The following is a 27,500-nucleotide window of genomic DNA, read 5'->3' on the forward strand; positions in this document are numbered from 1 at the left end:
TAGAAGTTCTGCTTTGCGGGTTGGGCTGGTTATGTGAATTGGAGAGTCATCAGCCCAGGTAATGACTGATACCATGAGAACGTGGGCTGTCCAAGGAAACAACATGTAAGGCACTATTTATTTTGCTCTTCCTCACTGACTTGGTGCCAAAACAACAGGCTGAAGGATGAGAAATTCTGCCTGTCAGCTGGGTGTCTGAGCTGCTCAATGTCAGCCAAGCAGTTTGACAAATCTTTCCACTGTGTCAAAGACTGAGCTGACTGCTTTGGCAGCTTCACAGATAAAGTCTGAGAATGTGTGTGCATTAAATTTAAAAAACTTGTATTGCATTTATGGCATTCTGGGGCACCAGTTTCTAGGCCCTGGTGTCACTCGGGACCTCCTGAGGCCCTTCCAGGGGTGATGCATGCTTGGGTTTGGTCCTGGAGAGGTGACTCAGATATAATGAAGGGTCTGGCCTACCCCTGGGCCACTTGGTAGCCTTTGGAGCCATTCCAGCACCTTTGGAGATACTGCCTGAGGGTTGCGGGCCTTTGATTCAGCCAGACCTATTATTTAGCATAGGGAGGGCAGTTTCTATTCAACTCCAGCATAGGCACAAGGACTTCCTCCTGACAGGATGTCACAAAGATTTTCTATTGATTTGTGTTGGAGTAACCCTGGAAAGCCTGGATGGGAAGCATTTGAATTGGGGTGTTTATACCTGAATTGTTTTGCCCTGGGTCATTTCCGCTTGATGCGATTTCCATTCTCCTTCTGTACCCTTGACCATTTTCTTTGATAGTTGTTTTTGTGGTTCCCTCTGACTTTCCAGACCAAAATGGCCCTCTTAATTAAGGTTTTCAGAGATGCCTCGGGCTAGTGAACTACCTCACCAGTTATCTTTTCTTCCTTTCAGTTCTGTTTTCAATCTCAATCCCAGGCAATTTTGCTTCCCGGAAGGAACTCTGTCCCCCCTACCTGGCACACTTTCTTTTTTTCACTTCTGCCCAAAGTCCCAGATTTTTAAAATCCCAGTTTGAAGTCATAGCTTTATGGGATCTGCTGGCCTTGATTGTCCAACCAGTGGAGACAAAAAAAGGGTGTATGTTCCAGAAAGGATTATTTAGCCATTTAAACTTAATCTGTATAGGAAAGGCTAAAGTTAATCCAGAGAGAAGAAAGAGGAGTTATATTTTTCTTTTCTTTTTTTTTTTTTTTTTTTTTGAGACAGAGTCTCAATCTGTTGCCCAGGCTAGAGTGAGTGCCGTGGCGTCAGCCTAGCTCACAGCAACCTCAAACTCCTAGGCTCAAGCGATCCTCCTGTCTCAGCCTCCCGAGTAGCTGGGACTACAGGCATGCACCACCATGCCCGGCTAATTTTTTCTATATATATATTTTTTTAGCTGTCCATATAATTTCTTTCTATTTTTAGTAGAGATGGGGTCTCACTCTTGCTCAGGCTGGTCTCGAACTCCTGAGCTCAAATGATCCGCCCACCTCGGCCTCCCAGAGTGCTAGGATTACAGGCGTGAGCCACCGCGCCTTCTCTTCTCTTCTCTTCTCTTCTCTTCTCTTCTCTTCTCTTCTCTTCTCTTCTCTTCTCTTCTCTTCTCTTCTCTTTCTTTTCTTTTCTTTCTTTATTGAAACAGACTCTCGCTCTGTCGCCCAGGCTAGAGTGCCCTGGCTTCAGCCTAGCTCACAGCAACCTCAAACTCCTGGCCTCAGGAGATCCTCCTGCCTCAGTCTCCCAAGTAGTTGGGACTACAGGCATGCACCACCACACCCAGCTATTTTTTTTCTATTTTTATTAGAGACTGGTCTCGCTCTTGCTCAGGCTGGTCTTGAACTCCTGATCCACCTCAAGCAATCCTTCCGCCTCGGCCTCCCAGAGTGCTGGGATTACAGGTGTGAGCCACCACGCCTGGCTGAGTTGTATTTATCCCTTCAAATATTTTGCTACTCAAAGAGTGGTCCTCACCTAGGAACTTTTTAGAAATGTAGAATCTCAGGCTCCACCCAAGATTTAACTCAATCTTAATTTGCATTTTGATAGGATTTCCAGGTGATTCCTAAGCAGATGGAAGTTCGAGAAGCACTGCTTCAAATCGCATCAGCGTTATGCAAAAACCAGTTACTTTCAAGGAGAAAATTCCAAGCAGCTGGATCACAACTACTGACAGTGGGCTCCAGGTTTTGTTGTTATTTTAAAACAATTTGGATTAAAATATCTCTTTCAAAGTAATGCATATATACAGTCAAGAGGAAAATTCAAATAGTTCACAGCGGTAGCAAGTGAAAGTTTAAACCCTCTCACCACAGTCCTCCATTGCCAGTTTCATTTCTTGCTCCCTTTTAATCATTTCCAAAAACTCTTAGTCTCCCTCCCTCACCCCCCTCAGGCTAGATCTTAAATTTTATACTGCAATTCCAAGAAGGAAACCAGAATAACTATCCTGAAATTCTCTTTAGATTCCAATTTGGCTCCAATGAATTTGTGAAGAGACCAGAAAGTTGGACGTCAGCAAGTTAGCATTTAGTAGGGAGCCCAAAACAAATACCAGTAACATCAGTCTGTATTATTAGCAGGTTTTAATTGTGTCGAACCCTCTACTGATTTCAAAAACAGGGCAACCTACTTAATGACTCACTTGTTCTTATCATTTGCTATTTTTCTTTTGCCAAGCCAGATTCTGACAGCAGAGGTGCAGCCACCTAGGGACTGTAGCTTTTTTTGCTTTTTTAGATCAGGTAAGGGTGAGGTTTTGGACAGAGAAGACCCGCATGTGCTAGTCCTGGTTTTTTGTGTGTGTGTGTGTGTGTAGCTTATTAAGCTTCCTTAACTTGTGAGGAGAAAATAAGCCCCAATTCTGGGACACACTTTGGGGAATCTTTGCAGAAGTTTCTTCTTTGAAGTGATAGTTATTAGCAGTTCTTGTCTTTAAAAAAAAAAAAAAACTTTATTGAGGTATAATTGGGGTCTCATAAAATTCTCTGGTTTTAAGTGTACAATTGAGTGATTTTTAGGAAATCGATCAAGTTGTGCAATCATCACCACAATCCACTTTTTAGAAGATTTCTATCACCTCCAAAAGATCCTTGTGTCTATTTGTAGTTAACCCTGTTCCTGCCCCCAGGCCCGGATGACCACAATCTGTTTTCTATCTCTATAAATTTGCTTTTCTGGATATTCAAATAAATGGAATTATACAATATGTGGTCTTTAATGACAGGTGTCTTAACACTGAACATAATGTGCTTGAGGTTCATCCATGTTGTGGCATATATTATATCAGCACTTCATTTTTTAAAAAATATTTTTTTGTCTTTGATTTGCCTAAACATTCTTTTTTTATTTCAAATAATATTCTATTATTTAATTACATATAACATATTTTCTTTATGCATTAATCAGTTGATGGGCATTTAGGTTCTTTCTGCTTTTTGGCTGTTATGAATAATGTTGAGATATTTGCATGCATGTCTTTGTGTGGATAAATGTTTTCATTTCTCTTGGGTAGATACCTAAGAGTGGATTTCCTGGGTCATGTGTTAAATTTATGTTTAACTTTTTAAAAAAATTGTTGTTACTTCAAAATATTGTGGTAAAATACACGTAACATAAAATTTACGGTATTAACCATTTTTAAGTGTTTAGTTCAGCAGCATTAAGAAATTCACATTGTTGTATAATTATCACCAAAATCCATCCACAAACCCCCCCCCTCTTTTTTTTTGTTTGAGACAGAGTCTCGCTCTGTTGCCCAGGTTAGAGTGAGTGCCGTGGCGTCAGCCTAGCTCACAGCAACCTCAAACTGGGCTTAAGTGATCCTACTGCCTCAGCCTCCCGAGTAGCTGGGACTACAGGCATGTGCCACCATGCCCGGCTAATTTTTTCTATATATTTTTAGTTGTATAGCTAATTTCTTTCTATTTTTAGTAGAGATGGGATCTCACTCTTGCTAAGGCTGATCTCCAACTCCTGAGGTCAAACGATCCGCCCGCCTCAGCCTCCCAGGGTGCTAGGATTACAGGCTTGAGGCACCATGCCCGGCCCACAAAACTCTTTTCATCTTGAAAAACTGAAATTCTGTACTCATACACACTAATTCCTTCTTGCTACCTCCCTCCAGCCCCCAGCCACCACCATTCTACTTTCCATCTCTGTGAATATGGCTACTGTGGGAACCTCATATAAGTGAAGTCATACAGTATTTGTCCTTTCGTTACTGGCTTCTTTCACTTAGCATAACATACTCAAGTCTCATTCAAGTTGTAGCCTATGTCAGAATTGCCTTTCTTTTCTAAGGTTGAATAATATTCCAGTGTATGTATATACCATGTTTTATTTGTTTATTCATCTGTCAAGAGATACTTGGGTTGCTTCTTCTGTTTTTTTTTTTTTTCCTTTTTTTTTTTTGTAGAGATGGGGGTCTTGCTATGTTGCCCAGGCTAGTCTTGAACTCCTGGCCTCTAGGGATCCTCCTATTTACCATGCCCGGCCTGCTTCCACTTTTTGACTACTGTGCTAAATAATGCTGCTAGAACATGAGTATACAAATATTGCTTTGACTTCCTGCTTTCAATTCTTTTGGGTATATACCCAGGAATAGAATTGCTGCATCACATGATAATTCCATTTTTAATATTTTGAGGAACTGTCATACTGTTTTTCATATTAGCTGCACCATTTTGCATTCTCACCAGCAATGCCCAAGGGTTCCAATTTCTCTATATCCTCCCCAATACTTGTTTTCTGTTTTTTTTTTTCATAGTAGCCATGCTAATGGAGGTGAAGTTGTATCTCATTGTAGTTTTAATTTGCATTTCTGTAATGATTAATGATGTTGAGTATCTTTTCATGTGTTTATTAGCCATTTGCAAATCTTCTTTGGTTTGTTAAAGTCCTTTGCCCATTTTTAAATTGGGCTATTTTTTGTTGTTGTTGAGTTGCAGGAGTTCTTTATATATTCTGGATACCAACTCCTTACCAAACATGGTTTACAAATATTTTCTCCAATTCTGTGGGTTGCCTTTTCACTCTGTTGGTTACATCCTTCGATGCCCAGAAGTTTTACATTTTAATTAATTCCAGCTTATCTATTTTTCTTTTGTTGCCTGTGCTTTTGGTCTGTTATATATAAGACATCATTGTCGAATCCAACATCATAAAGCTTTCCCCTTATGTTTTCTAAGAGATTCAGAGTTTTAAGTCTTATGTTGAGGTCTTTGATCTGTTTTGAGTTCATTTTTCATATATGGTGTTAGGTAAGGGTCCAACATTATTATTTTGCATGTAGATAACCCATTTTTCCAGCACCATTTGTTGCAAAGACTGTTCTTTCCCCATTGAATGGTCTTGGCACCCTTGTCCAAAATCATTTGACCATATACGTGAGTGTTTATTTTTGGGCTCCCTATTCTATTCCATTGGTCTATCTTTAACTTTTTAAGAAGCTGCCAAACTGTTTTCCAAAGTGGCTGTACCATTTTACATCCCCACCAATAATGTATGAGAATTTTCATTTCTCACATCTTTGATAATTTGTTATTGACTGCCTTTTTTAAAAGTTTTGTTTTGATTGACACATAATAATTGTACATATGGGGTAAAGTGTGATGTTTTGATACATGCATACATTGTGTAATGATCAAGTCAGGGTAATTAATCCATCACCTCATACACTGGTCATTTCTTTGTGGTGAAAACATTAAAAATCTTCTCTTCTAGGTATTTTGTAATATACAACACATGATTGTTAACTATAGTCACCCTACTGTACAAGAGAACACCAAAACTTATTCCTCCTATCTAACTGTCTGCCCTCTTGATACATAGCTGTCCTAGTGAGTGTGAAGTTATAGTTTTGGTCCTTGACTTTTAATTTTCTGCCTTTATTCAGCCTGGAGCAGAGAGGTAGTAAATAGAGTGAGGACCCACCCCACTCACAATCACAAGATCAATTATCTGCCTGGACATACTCTGTTCTTCTGCAGGGTAGACTGAGTAACCTTAGGCAAGTCTCTTATCACCTGGAGCCTCAGTTTGCTTTTTATAGAATGGGAATAATTAATGTTTTCCTCACATAGGGTGAGATAAGAATACATATACAATAGCCAAGCTGCTTTGGAACTGCGGGGGGGGGGGGGGGGGGGGGAGGGGAAGAATACCTTTTTTCATTTTAGATGCTTAATAAATGTTGGATTCACGGTTTTACTCTATAAATTTCCCATCAGCATATTCTTGCTGTGGGACTTCCCTGTTACTGATTTTTAAGTTTTCCGGCAAATATGACTTTTCACTCTTTAAGCGTGACAGAATCCTGCTAGACAGCTGGCTGTCTTTCTCCTGTTCCTCTGGATATCACTCAAATATTCTCACATCCATCTCACCCATTAACATGGAGTGAACTGTGAGCACCCTACTCCCTTGGCTATCTGTAATCTGCATTGTGACCAATTATTTATCTAGTTCAGTTTTCTTCTCCTCATCCATCCTGGTTCTGCATACTATGACAAAGTCGTTTGCATTTTCTTGACCTCTAATCCTGGGATACTATTGGGACACAAACATTTTTATCCCAGGCCTCTCAAAAGTAGTGCAGTGGCCCTTTCTTCCTTCTTGCTTCTGCCACGTCTGCAGAGACTTGCTCTTGGGGGAGATGAAGTCATCTGGGTAGCCTTCCCCTCCTTATGCCCAGGTTGCCAGCTGCTGCAGTAATTGGCTTGACAGTGCACTCCCTAAAATGTTGTCCTTCAGCTGGTACTTTGTTAAAGCTGCAAGGCCAACTCCCTTGTGAGTTTCTTTAGACAGCAGCTGTCATGCCTAATTAAGGAGAGACATGGGAAAGGTGTTTTGAAGGGAGATCTCTTATCTCAAGGAACAGTGGCCAGGCCCGAACATTTGGATGGGGGAGATGAAGGCCAAGGTGAAGGGCATGGTAGCAGCAGCTTAGAAAGCTTGGCAGAAAATGTTTTGCAAGCAGTCAAGGATAATGGCATTGAATGTTTTTTAACGGATTTAGTGTATGTCCTCTTTAGCAAACTGAACCATTAGTCCTACATGTATTAAAAATTTTAGTGCCCTTAGATTGTTAGATGTGTAATGGTACATGTACATGTGCAAGAAGTATTTTTCATATCCTACAAAAAGAAATCCTGACACAAATGAGCAAAACTCAAGGGACTTTCAGATGTCTCAATGGGGTATAACTTTAACCGTTTAGAACCACTTAAGGATATAGAGACTATTCTATGCCTAAACTGTTAGGGTCCATAGTGAAGACTTGGGGTTTGGTGGTGGATTCCCTTTATAATCTAGTGCAGCAATGTCCAATAGAATTATAATGTGAGCCATATATATAATTTAACATTTTCTAGTAGCCTCTTGTGTTAGTTTTCTAGGGCTGGTATAACAAATTGCCACAAAATAGGTGGCTTAGAATAACAAAGTTCCTTTACTCACAGTTTTGGAGGCCAGAAGCCCAAGATCAAGGTGTCATCTGGGTCATACTCCTGAGAGCTCTGGGGAAGAATCCTTCCTTGCTTCTTCCTAGCATCTGGTGGCTCTTGGCAATCCTGACATTTCTGGCTTATGGGTGTATCATTCCAATCTCTGCCTCTGTCTTCACTTGGACTTCTTCCCTGTTTGTCTGTGTCTCTGTGCCCAAAGCTCCTTTTCCTTTCTTTTAGGAAAACACCAGTCATTGGTTTTAGGGCTCAGTCTAAATCCAGGACAATTTCATCTAAAGATCCTTAACTGATCACATATATCAACACAAAGACCCTATTTCCAAATAAGATCTCATTCTGAGATTCCCAGTGGACATAAAGGTTGCGGGATGCTATTCAATGCACTGTACCACATTAAAAAAAATAAGGAAAGCCAAAAATTAAATTTCATTAATTTTTTTTTTTTTTTTTTTTTTTTTTTTTGAGACAGAGTCTCACTGTTGCTCAGGCTGGAGAGCCGTGGCATCAGTCTAGCTCACAGCAACCGCAAACTCCTGGGCTCAAGCCTCAACCTCCCGGCTAGCTGGGACTACAAGCACGGGCCACCATGCCCGGCTAATGTTTTCTATTTTTAGTTGTTTGGCTAATTTTTTTCTATTTTTAGTAGAGACAGGATCTCACTCTTGCTCAGGCTGGTTTCGAACTCCAATCCTCCCGCCTCAGCCTCCCAGAGTGCTAGGATTACAGGTGTGAGCCTCCACATCCGGCCGAAATTTCATTAATTTTAATGTTTTATTTAACCTAATATTCCAAAACATTATCATTATAATATGTAACCAGTATACAAGAATTCCTAATGAGATATTTTAACATTTTTTTTGGTACTACATCGTTGAAATCCAGTGTGTATTTTATACTCACAACACATCTCAATTTGAATTGCCGCTTTTCAAGGACTCAGTATCCATCCACTTATGGCTGGCTGCCACTTCTTGGACAGCACAACTGGAGTGCTCTGGGGCTGACAAAACTTTTATACTTCTCAGTATTTGGCCCATGTTTTTTTCCCCTCCCTCCATCCTCTTTAGTTTTCAGGGAATTTTCAATTTATTTGGACAGTCTCCATCATTCTGAACAAAAGAAATAAAAATCTACTTTGTAAAAACTACTGGGATCCTAAGACTCGGTGGAGGAAGCAAAATTAGCCAGTTTTGAAAGAAAAGACCTTTGTTCAGTTATATTTTTAAGCATGAGTGTTTATTGTGTGGTAGAATTCATTAAACACTCTTATCAGAAGTGACTTAAATACATGAGTAGTTCATATTTAAGATGTAACTTTTTTTTTATTGAGTAGGGGGAATATAAGACTTTATTATTACAAATCTCCCTGCCATGAGATTTGTGACTCACCCATTTATGAACCCCAAGTGAACATGGCCATTATTCTCTGTCATGTTAAGACAAGAAGGGGCATAAACTTTTCTTTCTGGGCTGACTGCATGAAGTCTGTTGCAATAATGAAGTTAAGATCTACATCTCTAAAAATCTGTATTGTTTTCTCCAAGAATGAAAAGCTTGTTATTTGTTAGCATGAATCTTGGGGAGTGGGAGCGTGGTTTATAAGTAACCTCACAGGGAGAAAAGTTTTAGATCCCTGAATTCTTAAGTTTGGTGCGTGACGAGGTTGTGGTTTCTACCCTCCCTCCCTGCACCTCCAGCTGGAGTTACAAATCCTGGCTGTGGTTGGTTTTACAGTGTTCTGGTCATACGGAGTTCCTGCTGGTTTTACTCCCTGCCCTTAGACAACCTGCCAAGGAAGGCAACTTAGACTGCGGTTGCTAATGTGCCCAGATACAAAATCCATCAAGCTTGTCAAAAGTTAGAGTGGTTACTGAGGTGAATGAGGGAGGACTCCCAAGTTATGTGATTTGTTTTGGAGTTTTGAACTTTGTTCTTTACCCACCTGACCCCTAACCCTAAAGTAAATCTTGGATCCTAAGTACAGTAGTGAAACCCTTGATTAGGCAACTTGGCATCTTTATGATAATTCAGGGAGGATACTGCGTTCTCTTGGTGGGCCTTGGCTAAGCTGTTGGTGTTCCTTTTCATCCAGATGTCAAAGAGATTTGTAAGTTCTGGGCTGTATTAATACTTATGCTTCCTTAGCTGGGTGCAGTGGTACATGGGGGTAGTCCCAGCTACTCGGAAGGCTGACACAGGAAGATCCTTTGAGCCCAGGAGTTTGAGGACACCCTGGGTAACATGGAGAGACTCTGTCTCTATACGTACGTACATACATACATACATACATACATACCAGAATGCATAGTTGATCCTGGACTGGAAGTTGAAAGAAAAAGGAAATAGGATGATTTGTTCATATAAATTAGTGAGAGAAAAGAAAATGGGTGGATTTGTTTTTTTTTTTTAGCCTCAATGACTACTATTAAAGAAAAGAAGACAGTGGGGATGCCTACCCTAATGACTAAAGGAAAAAGTGAAAGAGAGAAAACTGAGTTTGGAGACATCTTGCCTCACATCCTCCGGTTCTCTCCCTACCTCCATTTCACCTCCCTGAGGATCCTGTTTAAGAGGGAGAGAGTAGATCAAGTAACCAAGCTAGAGTTCTTATAATTGCCTATGAGGCCTCACAGAATTCCTTTCACCCCCTGATTTACCTCAGCTTCTGCAGCTGCACCCGCTGTGCTCTAGTCACGCTGGCCTTTGCTCTCTGTTGAGCAAGCCGGGTGCTTGCTCCCTTACCTTTGCGCTGGCTGTTTCCTCTTCCACCAGACATCTAATGGCCAACTCCCTCCTTCATGTCTTTTTGTTAATGCCACTTTCTCAAAAAGGCCTAGTTTAAATTGCACCTTCTGTTTCACCCTTCGCCAACTCCCCTGTACCTGCCCCTTTGTCTTTCTTTCCATAGTACCGTCAAGCTCTATTAATAATATACTATATAATTTACTTATTTGTGTTGCCTGTTGTTTGCCCTACCCCCCCCCCCAACCCTGATGTGGGTGAGATCCATGTGATTAGGATCTTTGCGTTCTAGCAAAAAAGTACCTGGCATGTAGCAGTCCCTCAATAAATACTGTTGAATGAGGGAGTCAGTATGTATAGTAGCTCTTTGGCTTGAAATGCAGTTTTCCATATTCAGGTTTTTGGCTATTACTGTTTTTTCCTTCTGGGTTTGGTCTATCATACTTAATTACTTTGTTGAGGCTGTTTTGTCATCATTTTTCTTTCTCAAACCAAAGGCCCTTTTGGAAATGGCAGCTGGATCAGACCAACTGCTCAGAGAAGCTAGAGGTTTAGAGAGACCCTGGAAATAGCTATTCTGTAACTAAGAGAGGTTGTTCCAAAATAAGGATGGTTTCCTCTCCCTACAAAGTTTTTAGGGATGCTTTTGTAGGGGAGGAAAGCTGTTTTCCCATCTTGGGTTCATTGGCTGGGACCCTGGAAATTAGACTAACTAAAGACAGACTAACAAGAGAAAAACACAAAAGTTTATTAACATGTGCATAGTGCATGAACAAGGGAGAACCCAGTGATAAGTAACTCAAAGGAGTGCTTAGAATTTGGGCTTATATAACATCTCAGCAAAGAACAGTAAATTTTTAGAGAAGTGACAAGACAAAGGAAAAGGACTTTGAGTTGTTAGGGGTAGCAGCTTGTGGGAAGGCAAATATATGGGGAAACTCATGGTAGATAAGGACTAGTTTTAGCAAGGTTTGTTATGTAGATTGCTCTAGTGCCATCTCTGAGTCTGAGAAGGGTCTAGAGTTGTCTCTGGTGATTAACTTCTGTCCTTCCTGGTAGAGAAGGGAGGGAAGACACCTTTACAAATTTATGTCCTGCTTTTAGGGAAACAGGGGGAGGGCTTAGAGCTTTTCTTATATCTGCTTCCTAATAATCCTTATACCAAAGCCGCGTATCTTGGGGTGGCATATTCTGCTACCCTTCACAGTCTTCAGTGTAAGTTCTCATGAAAGTTTCCTTCAAGAACATGGCCTGAGCCCTTTGCAATCCCTGACAAGGTGGATGGCTCATTGCAGAGAGTTTCAAGGCTGCGTTCAGCCTGGCAACAGAGCAGTGGAGGTAAGAGTTGGTCTTGCCTGAAGCCTAGCCAAAAGAGGGTCACTGGAGCTACTCACCGGAGGTTGGAACTGTGGGGATTACTGATGTAAGGTGCTTCTTCTGGCCCTGCCTTCCCCATCCTCTTGGTGACCAAATGGGAGCAGCAATCTGATTGGCTGAGTGTTCCGGAGTGCTTCTCAGGCACTGCTTCTCAGGGCCCAGTGAGAAGGGCTCATGTTCAAAAGCAGATTTTTCTTATTCTACCTTGACTCTTCTTACCTTGCCAATAATTTATTCTTTCCTTCTCTCTTATACATATACGTGCTTCAGAAACTGCCTCTATTTTGGAGAATTTTATGTATGAGGTCAAGGTAGCAGCCACTCTGAAATTTTCTTCAAATCAGAATTCTGCTAACTTCGGCCATCTAGTACATAGAGGGAGGGGAAAAAAAAAAAAAAAGAAAAAAGACTCTGAAAGAACCTAAAATCTAACACAAAGCCCAAGCGCGAACATCTATGAACTTTGTTTTATAGACCTGTGCTGTCCAGAATAATGTGAGCCACATGTATAATGTTACATATTATGATAACTGCATTAAAAAAATAAAAAGAAACAGGTCAAATTAATTTTAAAAATATCTTTTACTTAACCTGTGTATCTAAAGTAATACTATTTCAACATATAATAAATATAAAAATTATTAATGAGTTACCTTATTTTTGCCCTGGTCTTCTAAATCTGGTACATATTTTATGTCTACGGTGCATTTTAATTTGGACTAACCAGATTTCAAGTGCTCAGTAGTCACATGTGGCTAGTGGCTGCCATATCGGATAGTATGCATAGATGGCTCTCCCTTAAAATGAATCCATCTGTGTTACATGTTATTTTAACAATTTATTTCCTGATTTCCCAGCCACAGCAGATTTGAAGCAGAAAATAAATGGTGAGAGTGATGGAGCGGTAATGGATAGCAGGGAAGCGGCAGAAGAATTATAAGCAATATGAGCATACTAGCCTTCCACACTTTAGGACCCCCTGAAGCACATAATTCGGTAGCCTGGTAGAATAATTGATAATCTTGCCATGCTTGCCCTCCACTTCATAGCCCAAGTCACTGCAAAAAGGCCAAATCATGCTCACTTTTCTCTACAGAGATGGGAAAATGTGAAGGATATGTGGACAAACTTAAGGAAGATTTCTAGTAAGTGTTGCTAAAATAATAGTGTTCCAGTACAGGAAACCTGGGAAATATATATAAGTTTCTACCCAAGATGCATGAAGTCCTCTTCATTTCTAATGCTGAGAAAAACTTGGAGGAGCCTGCAAGTGTGGCTTCAGCTGGGTGTGCCCCATCCCTTTTCCCTAAGATTGCTAACTTCCTTCAGTTCTGCGGTTTTCGCTTCTGGTCCATGGGGCAGAGGTGCAGCTGGAGCCTTGGGGCCTGCAAGGCTCAATTTTAGCCTAGACCTTAGCTGTGTTTGTGGGACCTCAGGAGTCTGGCTTGTTGCTTTGAGAAGCTTTTGGGATGGATTCTCTTGGAACTGACCATTTCATGGACTCCCATGGTGGGGCAGTGGTAGTGAAGTGTGTAGGTCACCTGTCTGAACTGCAGCATGCAGATTCCAGCCAGCAGAAAACAAAACAAAACAAAAAACAAAGTACTCAAATCAAATACCCCCTTTGCCTTTTCTGTTTTTCTCTTGCATATACAGAAAATTACAAAGTGGGGGAGGGGTAGCTGTCATACAACTAGTGTGTATTGTTCTCATGTAAAGCAATCAGTCCATGGCTGCCTGTTACATAATTTTGTCTCTTCATTCCTTTTTTAGGCCGAGGAGTCTTGTAAATGCAATGGCTGGAAAAACCCCAACCCCTCTCCCACTCCCCCCAGAGCCGATCTGCAGCAAATAATTGTCAGTCTAACGGAATCCTGTCGGAGTTGTAGCCATGCCCTAGGTGAGTTCCTAAATCTCCCAGGAAATTCCAACAAGTTCATTCTTGCTGGAGAGTCCTGACTTACTGAATTGTGTGGGTTAACCAAACTTGAATGCTATTTACCTCTATGTGAGGGCAACAACAAAAGAGTCTCTCTAGTCTCCCGAGTTTGCTGGGGAGGGCTTCAGTTTGCTGGGGAGGGCTTCGTGTGAGAGACAAACCCTGCACTGTTTGCACTGACTCCTTATTTGTCTCTTCTCCCTTTCTGCAAGAGCTGGGTTGGACTGGGGGATTGCCAAATAAGATGAAACATGACAAGTGAGCCAGTTAGAATGAATAATGGGTAACATGTCCTGATTCATTCTGATGGGGGGCCCGAGAGTCTCTGACCCGGGGGTTGAAACCTCAACTGACTGCTTCTTTGTTTAATAATTATAATAATAACAATGATAATAATTATATGATTCTCTGAACTTTCTGGGGTGCTTCATTTTATCTTCATGCTCCTTAGTTTCCTGTATCTGAAAGTTCATTCTTCATTGCTGCTGCTCTTCATTGTGTTTGGTGAATGTTTACCTGCGTTTTCCCTTTCAACTTTCTTATCTGACTCTGCAAGATAATCATTTGTCAGTTTGGCAAGATAGGCTGTGCTGCAGAGTTACTCAACAGGACTGTGCTTATAGGTTCCGTGTCTTAATCCTAGTTTTAGGATAAAAATATTTTTGTTGAAATCATATTTTGTTTGAGTAGATAAAAGTTAATGTGGAATTAGTTTTTCTTAGATATTAAAATTCCAGTTCATAAAGGGTCTTGGAATATTATTCTTACTTTTTTGCCTTCAGTTATCCAGTCTCCCCAAAAATGTCAGTTTACTGTCTGGTATTGCAAGGACATAGTACTGGGCAGAGCATTCTCACTAAGGTCTTTGTTCTTTCCACCTGACCATTTGTAAGTGGGTGGCTTCTCTTGCCATCCTCTTTCTCCAGAGCTTCCTGCTGACATCAAATGGTGCCGCGTCAGCCTCCAAGGCTAGCATGGTGTTAGGTCTAGTCTGAAGTTTTATTTTGTACTCAGCTGGAGAGTATTTCAATACTTATAAAACAAAAAAGTAAATAGCGTGATCTTCCCAAAGCGGTCATTGCACTGGAGTAACCTTCTGAACAAGCAAATGGAGACTATTGATCTTACAAAAGAAATAAACACTAATAATTTCATCATTGTGAGTTTTCAAGTAGCCAGTACAAAAGAAAGATTCCGAAAGTTATAGAACTGTCTTTACTTATCATTTACCTTTTTTACAATCCACCTGTGAGTGAATAGAGTGAATGTCGTTTAGAATTGCCTCGGGAAATATGATGCAATAAAAACTGGATACGAGAACTCCTTAAGCCCTGGGCTTGAACTGTATTTGGTATTGACTGGGAAATCCTATTATCCAACATTAACTTAATTAATAACATTTAAAACAGAATCTTCTTTCTTTCTTAGCTGAGCAGATTGTCTCCATTCTAAGCATGTAAACACACGTGAATACCCCAAGGCAGAAACAGTGCTTCACAAAAAACAGCAAACTTTGTTTTCTTTTATGTATCTTAACAAGCTTTGAAAACAAATGCCCTTATTTGCCGATACATAACTAAGAATAAAGAATGAAAAAAAAGTACATATCCTTTGACCTGGCAAATCTATGCTGGGAATTTAACCTATGTATAAATTAAGATGTGCCCTCAAATTAAACTAAAAGGACAGTTATTATAGCCTTATTTATGATATTAAAAAGCTAGAAACAACCTAAATATTCCAGTGTTGGAGATGATTGTTTGCATTATAAAAATCAGTACACTTCAATATGGCTATTTAAAAAAAAAAAACGTACTTTCCAACATGGAAAGATATTCTTCACATATTATTAACCAATAAACCTGGTCATAAAGCAGTTTGGTTGGAGGTTTTATAATTTAGGGCTAAATTATAGGATCGACCAGCCTGAGTTCAAATCCTGGCTCTATGGACAGTAGCTATGAGTGGGGGCACATTACTTAATCTGCCTGGACCCCGGTTTTTTCAGCTCTGAAATGGGTTAATATCTAATAGTATCTACCTCATAGGATCAATTGTGTGAGGATTAAATGAGATAACACAAACAAAAATCTTAGGACAGTACCTGGCACATAACTCCATGATTATTAGCTGTTGTCGTGTTTGTAGTAGCATCACAACACTGTCAGGGTTCTTTCACTGAGCCAACAAATATAAACTCTGTATAGTTTAAATAAGAAAACAGTGTTTCTAGAAGGGTGGTAGCTCTCTGAAGCTGAAAACAACAAGAAAACAGGTTTCAGTCTGGTTTGAGCATCTCAGCTGCAGAAATTCGTGGACCTTCTGTCCAGGATGCTGCCCCTGCTCCAGCTGCTTCTGTCCCTGTAGGTATTTGTTCAGGGTTTAAGTACTTAGAGGAGGGCATCTGATCGGCATAGTGCCTGTCATGTGCGCAAACCCACTTTTTGCCCTAGGAGAACTACATGGAAAGTGGTCCTTCCCCAAGTGCAGGATGCTGACTCGAGAACAGTGTTGATCTTTCATAAGTATCATCCTGTTTTATTAGTTTAGAAAATATAACATTGTAAAGGAAAAAAACAGACATTTTTCTTTCTATTCTCTCAACACAGAACACTTCTGTGACCAGATGTGTGGGTTTTTTCCCTCTACATGCCAAGCATTTCTTCAACTTTCTGAACCCCGGCTGGGTGTCCTATAATTCAGTTCAATTCTGACACTGTCTACCTGGAAATGGCATCACATCCAAGTTAAGGGCTCAGTCCTGCAGCACTGCTCCCACTTCAGGTGCCAGTTGCTTCTCACTGACCCAGTATAAGTTGGGGTTGCCACAACCTCCCCTACTTGGTTTCAGTAGCTTGCTAGGATAGCTGATAGAACTCAGGGAAACGTTTCAGTTAACCAATTTATTATAAAGAATATTATAAAGGATACAGATGGACAGCCAGATGAAGAGATGCATAGGGCAAGGTTTAGGGGAAGGGGGATGGAGTTCCCTGCCTTCTCCAGGTGCGCTACCCTGGTGCACCTGGACACGTGGTACCACCACATACACCTTCAGCAATTCGGAAGGCTATCAGACCTCATTAAGATTTTTTTATAGAGCTTAATCTCCATAACCCTCCCTCCCCCATCTTTCCTGGAGGTTGGTGGGCGTGGCTGAAAGATCCAATCCTCTAATCCTCTTATCACTTGGTGTTTCTGGTGACCGGCCTCATCCTGGGCTATCTGGGCTCCTTTCCTTAAGTCACCTCATAAGCATAAACTCAGGTGTGATCAAAAGGGGCTCATTATGAATAACAAAAAAGACTTCTATTGCTCAGGAATTCAAGAGTTTTAGAAACTCTGAGACAGGAACTGGGGACAAAGACCAAACATATTTCATATTATGCCACAAACATGTATTTTAATATAGAGGATCAGGAAAAGGTCTGGAAGGATATATGTTGAGTAGTTGACAGTAATTTTCACAGGATAGTAGAGTTGTAGGTCTTTTAAACATTTTATTGTTCCTTCCTTTCTTGTTTCCCCTCTATCCTTTAGTTGGCTTTCTTAAAACTGAAATGTCTGCACATGCACAGTTTCAAGTGTTATTAGAATTTTTGCTGGAATGCCATAGCTTATTTATTTGTCTTAGTATAAGGGGCTTTAGAAAACCTTTTTTGAGATTATGTCTCCCTTTTCCCTCTCTCCCTGCTTTAAAAAAAAACTTTACCATGGAAAGTTTCAAACACACAGGAAGGGAGAAAGAATAGTTTAATAAACTGCCTTGTACCCTCACCCAGCTTTAATGATTATTAACATTTGCTAATTTTGTTTTATTTAGCAGCCCCCTTCCCTTCCCCCCCCCAGATTATTATAAATTCCAGACATTTTATCTTATCTTATTCATGTGGAGTATTTCTGGATTGTTACCAACAAAGTAGAGGTTGGAGTCTAGGGAATTCTGTCAGGAATGGTGCAAGCTCGAGTTCATATACATTTCGATTGTTGTACACTGTTGTTCTATTATCACGTGTAGTCAGCATGGTTAATTTAGTCACCAGTAGTTATACACACATATCAATATTGTTAACCAGAAAAAAAGCCAAACTTTGTAAAATAATTTTAAAGAGATTTATTCTGAGCCAAATTTGAGGATCATGACCCGGAGCCATGCCCAAGAGCAAGTGGACTTGCTGTGGTTGGGTTCCAGTTTGGTTTTATACATTTCAGGGAGATGGGTTACAGGTAAAGTCATAGATCAGTACGTGGAAGGCATACATTGGTTTGGCCCAGAAAGGTGGGCCATCTGGAAGGGAGGCTAGGGGGTGGGACTTATAGTTTATAGGTAGGTTTAAAGATTCTTTGACTTGTAATTGGCTAAAGACATGAAGCTTTGTCTAAAGGCTTGGAATGTTTTAACATAAGGAGCTGTTATCAGAGATAAGCCACATATATTTGTGGTGTAAATTGAGGACTTGCAGATTTGTCTTGCATACTCTTAGGCCTGTTAATGGGCTATAAAGGATGTCCCCAGAAAGAGAGGGGGACTGATGGTGCTTGTCTGACCTCCCTCCTCCTGGCAGGCAATTTAGTTTTAGGGTATTCCTTTGGCCACGAGGGGGTCCATTCAGTCAGCCGGTGGCGGGTGAGCCTAAAGATTTTATTTTAGTTGACAATATGTAATGTGCCTGGACTTGTCAAAGCAAAACATTCCGACTTACCAATTGAGATAGTATCAATTCTATTGATTAGATGTTGAGTATCGTTTGCCTCAGCCATACATATTTTGACAGTGAGCTCAGGTCATATGTAGTCTCCTGAGAATTGCTTTCATCTCAGGCATCCTTGGCCTGCCATAATTTGATACTACTGTGTGTCTTGTGAACATAAAACACAGGAGTGAGGCTGAGTAAGGCTGAGCCCTTAAGCCCAGGAGTTTGAGGCCAGCCTGGGCAACATAGTGAGACCCTGTCTCTTTTATTTTATTATTATTATTTTTTAATATTATATTTTATTTTTTTATTTTTATTTTTTAGTCCTGGTCATTCAACCAACCTGTCTCTATTTTACATTTTTTTTTTTTTTTTTTTTTTGAGACAGAGTCTCACTCTGTTGCCCAGGCTAGAGTGAGTGCCGTGGCGTCAGCCTAGCTCACAGCAACCTCAAACTCCTGGGCTCAAGCAATCCTCCTGTCTCAGCCTCCCGAGTAGCTGGGACTACAGGCATGCACCACCATGCCCGGCTAATTTTTTCTATATATATTTTTAGCTGTCCATATAATTTCTTTCTATTTTTAGTAGAGATGGGGTCTCGCTCTTGCTCAGGCTGGTCTCGAACTCCTGAGCTCAAACAATCCACCCACCTCGGCCTCCCAGAGTGCTAGGATTACAGGCGTGAGCCACCGCGCCCGGCCACTGTCTCTATTTTAACAAAATGAAATAAATTTTTATATTGATTATGTGTTGAAATGATAATTTAGATACGTTGCATTAATAAAATATATTATTAAAATTGATTGTTTCTACTAGAAAATCTAAAATTGTATATATGGCTCACGTTGTATTTCTATCGGATAGTGCTGGCTTAGAACATTCTAGTTCATTCTCTGAAATTATTTGATATTTGGGATTGGTACAATCAAATTCAATTTATAAAAATTTGACAGAGGGTTCTAACAAAGCACTTCAGTTGGTCCCAACATTTCTCCTAATAAAATTTCTTGTTTTGGGACTGCCTATTTAAATAGTAACGTGATTTTATGATCAGAAAAGGAGGAAACAAACCATTGTGATCAAAACACAATTGGCATTTCTGTTGTCATTTTGGAGTCCATTGTTCTGAACTGTGCCAGAACATACTGATTATAAAATTTGACTAGTGATAATTTTTTTACAGTTTCATGTGGAAGTTTTTTGATTACTTTTTCAGTGTCATCAGCTTTTTCTGATGTATGTATATATAAATTCAGTAGTGGGCATTGACACTTCTTTGTTACTACAGTTACCTCTGCTTTCCTGCTTGTTTACAGTGAACTTTCTAAAGAGCTAGCCTTAGCAATCAATCTACAGTTTATTTCTTGAGTAGTATGAAAAGAATAACAGTATTTTTCTCATGGACTATTTCAAACATTTCAATCATTTTAAGCAGATCCTTTGACTCAACACATTTTCTTGGTCCATCCCACATTTGCATGGGCCTGCACCACTGGATTCTTAGTTCCCACGTACACAGGTACTGTGCAGGGGCCCAGCCAGCACACCAACACAGCCACCTGAATCAAGTCAGCCTACTCCTCTTGGCTGGAGGAATGCAGATTTATTTGTTAATTTATTATTTAAATAGAAACCTTTCAGATGCAGATTTTAGAGTTGTCCTGAGCTGTGAGTCTGCTACAGCAGGAGTTAAGAGGTTAACACTGGTAATATTTTCCCTGCCTTTTGATGTAAGTTACTTCTCCCTGGTCATGAAGTCCTGTTGATTCTCCCACCGGGTACCTCCCTCTAGCACTGCCTGAATTGAGGCTCTTCCTCATATTCCTTGGCCGTGTTTTCTGCAGCTCCTTGAGTTCCTATTAATATTTCCATTCTTGCATACCCGGCTTTCTCAGAAAGTAGTGATCGAATGTGATCATGTTCTCCTGCGTAACCCCTCTGAGCTTCCTGTTATCCTCAGAGTGAAGTCTGATCTTTAGCTGAGCATGCAGGTTCATGGAGGCCTCTATACCTTCTAGGCTTTTCTCTAATCCTCTGCTTTGCATTTTGGCCATCAGGCTGCTCCATGTTCTCTGAAGATTTTTTAAACTTTCTTCCACTTTTGCCTTACATCTGGAGGCTCACACCACCTGCAGTTCCTTTACTACTACATTTTCTGCCAGGAAATCCTGCTTATCCTCTTAGGCTTGAGTACTCTAGAACTTTGTAGAAGGAATAAAAGCCTAAAAACTATAATTGTACAGCCTTGTTGGTTTTCTGTACTGAACTGGGATTAAGGGTTGATTTTTTTTTTCTCCAGTTTGTAATATATTTAGTTTGTTAAGCATAATTGGACTTATTCTCTCATTAATAAATATTCATTGAATTCAATAATGGCAAAAAGAGGACTGGTTGCATTTATTTAGAGAGGAACTTTCGTAGTTCGTAATCTGCACCTTCACTGTCCAACACAATAGTCACTAGCCACATGTGGCTACTAAGCACTTGGAATGTGGGTAGTTTGAAGTTTGAATTTAAATGTGCTGAAGGTGTAAAATGCACATCAGTTTGGAAGACTTAGTACAATAAAACAATGTAAAATATTAATAATTTTTTTCTTTCTTTCTTTCTTTTCTTTTTTTTTTTTTTTGTTTTTGTTTTTGAGACAGAGTCTCACTCTGTTGCCCAGGCTAGAGTGAGTGCCGTGGCGTCAGCCTAGCTCACAGCAACCTCAAACTCCTGAGCTTAAGCGATCCTCCTGTCTCAGCCTCCCGAGTAGCTGGGACTACAGGCATGCACCACCATGCCCGGCTGATTTTTTCTATATATATTTTTAGCTGTCCATATAATTTCTTTCTATTCTTAGTAGAGATGGGGTCTCGCTCTTGCTCAGGCTGGTCTCGAACTCCTGAGCTCAAATGATCCGCCCACCTTGGCCTCCCAGAGTGCTAGGATTACAGGCATGAGCCACCACGCCCGGCCTCTTTTTTTTTTTTTTTTTGAGACAGAATCTCACTCTGTTGCCTGGGCTAGAGTGCCATGGCATCAGTCTAGCTCACAGCAACCTCAAACTCCTGGGCTCAAGCAATTCTCCTGCCTCGGCCTCCTGAGTAGCTGGGACTATAGGTGTGCCCCACCACGCCCACCTAATTTTTTCTATTTTTAGTAGTGACGAGGGTCTCACTCTTGCTCAGGCTGATCTCGAACTCCTGAGCTCAAGCAATCCTCCCGCCTGGCCTCCCAGAGTGCTAGGATTACAGGTGTGAGCCAGTGATTTTTTTATATTGAGTATATATTGAAATGATAATACTTTGGAATATATTAGATATATTATTAAAATAAATTTTACCTATTTACCTTGCTTTAACGTGGCCACTGGAATATTTAAATTTACACTGTGGTTTGCATTATATTTCTGTTGGATTGCACTCATTTAATGGACTCTTACATTTAGACTTCTCTTTTTTTCCATCTGAGATTGCAGATGAAACCAGTTTTAAATAAGTCTTTTGTACATTAGTCAGTTCAACAGGTTTCACTGCAGTCATTAATTTTACCTCTTTTAGCCTTGACCCTTAATTTCATGAACAAAATATGTATTTGAGCAGCTTATAAATCCTATAGATGCTGTGCTGTTTGCTTCTGGTCCAAAGGAGCAGGGACATGTTAGCTGCCTCGCCACTGCTGCTCGTGGTGCACACTGCAGGGCATGTGAGGACTGGCTGGTGAGAAGTGCAGGCCAGTGATACATGGAGCCAGAGCTTAGCAAGGGTCACAGCACACAGTGACACTGCACTTCCTGTTCTCAACGAGGCAACAGCTGCACCGTGATTCTTGGCAGTGGTCATATGGCGGGTAGCTGTGTGGCACCCTGGGTGTTTACAAGTCCGACACAGCACTGAGAGGTGCCAGGGTACACCCTCCTGGAGAGATGTAAAGAAAGCAAAGTGTCTCCCGGTCCTCTGACTCCCACCTTCCCTCTGCTTTCCCTTGCCCTCCACACAAAATGGACTGGGGGAACTGTGGCCTGCCAAAAGGAATGCGAGTTTCCCGCAAGTCAGGGGTTGGCCAATCTTGGGTAATTACTATATATCAGTGCTTTCTATCAAGCTGTTGGAAGACTATTAAAATAAAAGCAGGATCTTTTACATTTGATTATCAAATTAAGGTGGAAGAAAGATTTTTTAAAAACTTTTATTTGAAAATAATTTAAAACTTACATAAAAGTCATGAGAATAGTAATGAAGAGTATCCAATCTATCCTTTGCCAAGACTAACTTATTGGTAACATTTTATCCTGTTTCCTTTGTTACTTGTTCTCATATATATAAAAATATACATATACAGAGTCATATATATATATATATATATGAGTCTCTATGAATTTACTTGTTTTTCCTGAACTATATGAGAATAAGTTACATATGTGTCATGGTCCTTTCCCCCCTAAATATTTCAATATATATTTCCTAAAAATAAAGGTATTCTTTTACATAACCTCATTTTAGTTACCAACTTCAGTAAATTTAACATTAAAGTAATACCTTAATCTGTTGTCTGTAGTCTCCTTTTATCTGTTGACCTAAAAGTATCTGTTATAGCATGTTTTCCTCTCTGTGAAGCATCCAGTCTAGAAGCACATATGTATTTAGTTGTCCTGTCTCTTTAGTCTTCTTTAATCTGGAACAGTTTCTCAGCATTTTTTTTTTTTTTTTGTCTTTTATGACATTTTCATTTTCATGGAGGAATGTTTTAAATCTTAAAAACACACTCGTTAAAAGAGCTAGGGGAAAATACATTTTTGTTATCTTTTGGTTATGAGGAAAAGGCCTTTGCAAGCAAGATTTTAAAAGAAATTCCAAACGTAGATTTGACTTTCTAAAAAATTTAAAGTTGGAACTGCAAACTAGTATAACCTCTGTGGAAAGTACTATGGAGATAACCTCAAGAGCTACAAGTAGAACTACCATTTGATCCAGCAATCCCATTACTGGGCATCTACCCAAAGGAAAAAAAGACATTCTATAAAAAAGGCATCTACACTCGAACATTTATAGCAGCACAAAATCACAATTGCAAAGATGTGGAAACAACCCAAGTGCCCATCAATACATGAGTGGATTAATAAAATGTGGTATATGTATACCATGAAGTACTACTCAACCACAAAAAACAATTGTGATCTAACACCTCTTGTATTATCCTGTATAGAGCTGGAGCCCACTCTGTTAAGTGAAGTATCACAAGAATAGAAAAATAAACACCACATGTCCTCACCATCAAATTGGAATTAATTGATAAACACTTATGTACACATATAGTAGTAATATTCATTGGGTATCAGACAGGTGGGAGCAGGGAGGAGGGAATTGGGTATATTTGCACCTAATGGGTGCCCTGCACACCATCTGGGGGATGGACACGCTTGTAGCTCTGACTTGGGTAGGGCAAAGGCAATATATGTAACCTAAATAGTTGTACACCTGTAATATCCTGAAATTAAAAAAAAATTAAAATTTCTATACAACCAAATTGAACCAACCAAACAAAAGCCCCAACAAAATCCATAAGCATTTATAATGAATGTGATGGACTAAAGGTTAGTACATATAGTTCTTTCAGGGTAGTAAGAAAAAGACCAATATCCTAAAAAAGCAAACAAAGAAACTCAAATTGGCAGTACACGGGAGAACAAATACAAATGGTCAGTAATATGAAAAATCTGCAGCTCCCAGGGCATTCTAGTCAATGCACATAAAAATGGCGGGGACAGTAATTTTCAAAGATTGATTAACTTACTGAGAATGCTTCTCCGCTGTAGGCAGGAGTATAGGGAACCAGCTAATATCTTACTACTGATCACAGTGTCCATTGATACCAAGTTAATGATGGAGGTTAAATTAGGGAGCATACATCAAAGCTTTAAATAGCAATGATTTGTATCATGCGTTCTGTGGCATGTTAACTGGTTTGTGCATTGTAGTTTATAGATTTTTATTTTATTGTTTAGTTTTTAGTAATACACTCCCAGACTTGCAAATAATAGAGGCATATCTCTTTTAAAAAAACATTCTTTTAGATAATGGAAGGGAGCCTACTCGCGTCAAAAAATCTTCTTTAGAAAAGATTAGGGGAAGGATTTCTCTTAATGCGTGACCTTTTTGGTTTGACACGAGTTGGTTATCAGTACAGTAAGTAGTTTAGCTTTGCAGTTAGAGTGAGGTACACATAGGTGTTGGCATGAGTTGGGGTTGATTTAAGAGGGTTGCTCAGTAAGTACAGGGATAGGTTAAACAAGCCTCATTCTGCTCAGTATCCCCAAAGAGTCAGGAGCAATCTTTAAATTGTAGAGATAGGTTTGTTTGAGGAAAGTGGTATTTTAGAAAGACCACCCTGGCAGCAGTGAGAACAGTCTGGGGGCTGTTTCATAACTATAGGCTTGAAATCTCAATGGCCACAAAGGGAGGAAGAGGGAACGCAATGACTCTGAGATAGGGCAAGGAAGCTCAGCTGAATCTGGTGCCTGGAAAAGTGTGGAAGGTAAAGGACACTGAAGGAATGAACGATGGGCTCCTTGGCAGAAACAGGGCCAGCAAGAGGGCGCTGCCATTTTGAGAAGGGCCGTGAGGAGTTCATTCTTAGGGTCCAGTTGGCCATGATGATGGTGCGCCTGTGTTCTTGGGATGGAGAGGATGTGAGGTATGGTGTGGGGAAGATTGGGGCTTGAGAATAAGTTAGCTGGTGATGTGGGTTTGGTGACAGCAAAAAGCTGAGAGCTAGATGTTCAGAGACTGAGTTGGTTAAGGATCAAAAAGGAGCCTTGGTCAACAGGGATCCATAGTTAGCCTCCTTGGAGAGGGGGCCGTATTAGAGAGTCGGAGAATTTGGCATGTCTAGACAACTATGTATTTATACAGTGTGGTCATTACTGTTCATGTCTGGTTTTCTTTACAGGGGATCTTCTCTTTCATAGCAACTTGTCCAGACTCTTGTTTTTCCTTTTCCCAAGCAGATGGTACACTGCAGCTTCTTTAATTTGATCTCTCCCTATCCCCTTATTCATTCTAGGAAGCTTAACCCTTCTCATACAATATTCTCCTCCTGCCTCAGTATGCCCCCTACGCTAGACCTACCTTTCCTTCATTTTCAGAGGAAAAGATACCATCTTCAGCTGTAAAAGTTACCCACCATTTGTCCAGTAGAACCTCTCTCCCTTCTCTTCTGGGGAACGTTGCTGCTTCCTTTATGTCTTCCCCCATCTCCATTGCCTTGTTCCTTTCTAGTTTGGGTTATATACAGAGCTTTGAAGAGAGAGCACAGATTTCATCGTGGGCAGAATCAGAGGGGAATGAGCCTTTTCAGGTCACACCTCTTAAGCATTTTGATTTTTATGTAGTCTACTCTTCAAAATATGCAAAAAGATGTTTCCAAACAGTGGTTTTCAAACTGTGGAATCCCAACAATGGAAGGGGTTGGGCCCCTGAGCCTTCTGAAAATAGAAGCTTCCACCTCAATTTCTGTCAGAGCAACTCTTTCTAATTCTGATTAAGAATTTATTTTGGCAGAATGTTTTGTGGCTTAAAAAAAGTGAGCCATTGATTTCAAAAATAAATCATGGCGTGTATTTCCATAAGTTAAACCCACTACATGTTAGCACCTTAGCTGGTTTCATATTATGAGGAATCTGAAGGAATTTACATTCTATTGCATACTGATTGCTTTCCTAGCTTATCACTGGAAAGAGATTACAATATTATAGAGTAAAAATAGTATTAAGTAAAATTATTTCTGTAAGTAACTGACATAAAAATTTTGACCTAATTGTTTCCAGAATGAGGCCTGTCTCCCAAAGGCTTCAGACTGACCTCAAGGAACATTTTTCACAGCCTTAAGAAAAAATTGACCCAGTAAATGTTCTGTCTAAAATGAAGTCTAATTTTGGGTATCTTTCAGGAAGTGATGAAGCCAAATATTGTATAGCCAAATAGAAAGTAATAGATTTGGACACTAATTTTTATGTTTCCACACACAAATACACATGTAATTTTTCTATGATGTAAATTATGTGCTTAGAAACAATTTAATCAATCCATCCATTTCTATTTGATAATATAATAATACATTGTAGGCATTTTCAAGTTTAATTGTATCCACTAGATTTATTCAACACTACTGAAGACAGACACATTCCTTCCTCCCTTCTTACTTTTTACAAATGCCCTATTGGCATGCACCAACACGTATGTGCACCAACATGTGTGTGCCTACACCTTGGTCCCATCACTCTGCCTTCCTGTTACTTTTCTGCATTAAAATGAAAGGTTGGTGGCCTCTGCCCCTCTAATTTTAACCCTTTTAATCTGGCTTCCTCTAGGACGTTTGTTTATTTAAAAATGAAGAGAGATTTTTTTTAAAGGTTACAAAATTAAGCTAGATAGGAGGAATAAGTTTTAGTATTCTATACCACTGTAGGATGACTACAGTTAACAGTAATATATTGTATAGGTTCCTATAGCTAGGAGGAAGATATTGAATGTTTCCAACAAAAGAAATGATAAATATTTTGAGATGATGGATATAATAATTACATTGATCTGATCACTATACACCTTATAAGTATGTTCAATTATTATATGCCAATTAAAAAATAAAATTTTAAAAATTTAAAAAATTTTTTCCAGCTTTATTAAGATCTAATTGACAAATAAAAATGTATGTATTTATAGTATACAATGTGATATTTTGATATATGCATACATTGTGAAGCGATTAAATTAAACTAACATATTCATCACCTCATGTATTTAACCTTTTTTTGTGGTGAAAATATTTAAAACTATTAGCAATTTTCAAGTATACATTATTATTAACTGTAGTCACTATACTATACAATAGATCTTTAGAACTTCTGTGATCTGACACTTTGTACCCTTTGACTAATATTTCTACCCATTTCCCCCACTCCAGGTCCATGGTAACCACCATTTTACTGTCTGCTTCTATGAGTTTGACTTTTTTAGATTCCACATGTAAGTGAGATAATGCAGTATTTGTCTTTCTATGCCTGGCTTATTCCACTTAGCATAATGTCCTTCAGGTTTATTCGTGTTATTGCAAATGACAGGATTTTCTTAGTTTTTAAGGCTGAATAGTATTCCATTGTGTTAATATAACACATTTTGTTTATCCATTCATCGTTGATGGACACTGAGGTTGATTTCATATTTTAGTTATTGTGAATAGTGTGGCAATGAATATAGGAGGACAGATGTCTCGTCAACACACTGATTTAATTTCCTTTGGTTATATACCCAGAA

General features: G+C 39.7%; 1 protein-coding gene across 1 annotated transcript in view; it reads left to right on the forward strand.

Moving 5' to 3' along the window:
• KAT2B (lysine acetyltransferase 2B) overlaps positions 1–27,500 on the forward strand; it is a 98,167-nt gene that overhangs the window by 12,898 nt on the left and 57,769 nt on the right. Inside the window, exon 2 of the mRNA XM_069475444.1 lies at positions 13,345–13,471. Coding sequence (XP_069331545.1) covers positions 13,345–13,471 — 127 coding nt within the window. The remainder of the gene's footprint in view (positions 1–13,344; positions 13,472–27,500) is intronic.

This window comes from Eulemur rufifrons, chromosome 7, assembly GCF_041146395.1.
Source record: "Eulemur rufifrons isolate Redbay chromosome 7, OSU_ERuf_1, whole genome shotgun sequence".
Classification (NCBI taxonomy): Eukaryota; Metazoa; Chordata; class Mammalia; order Primates; family Lemuridae; genus Eulemur; species Eulemur rufifrons.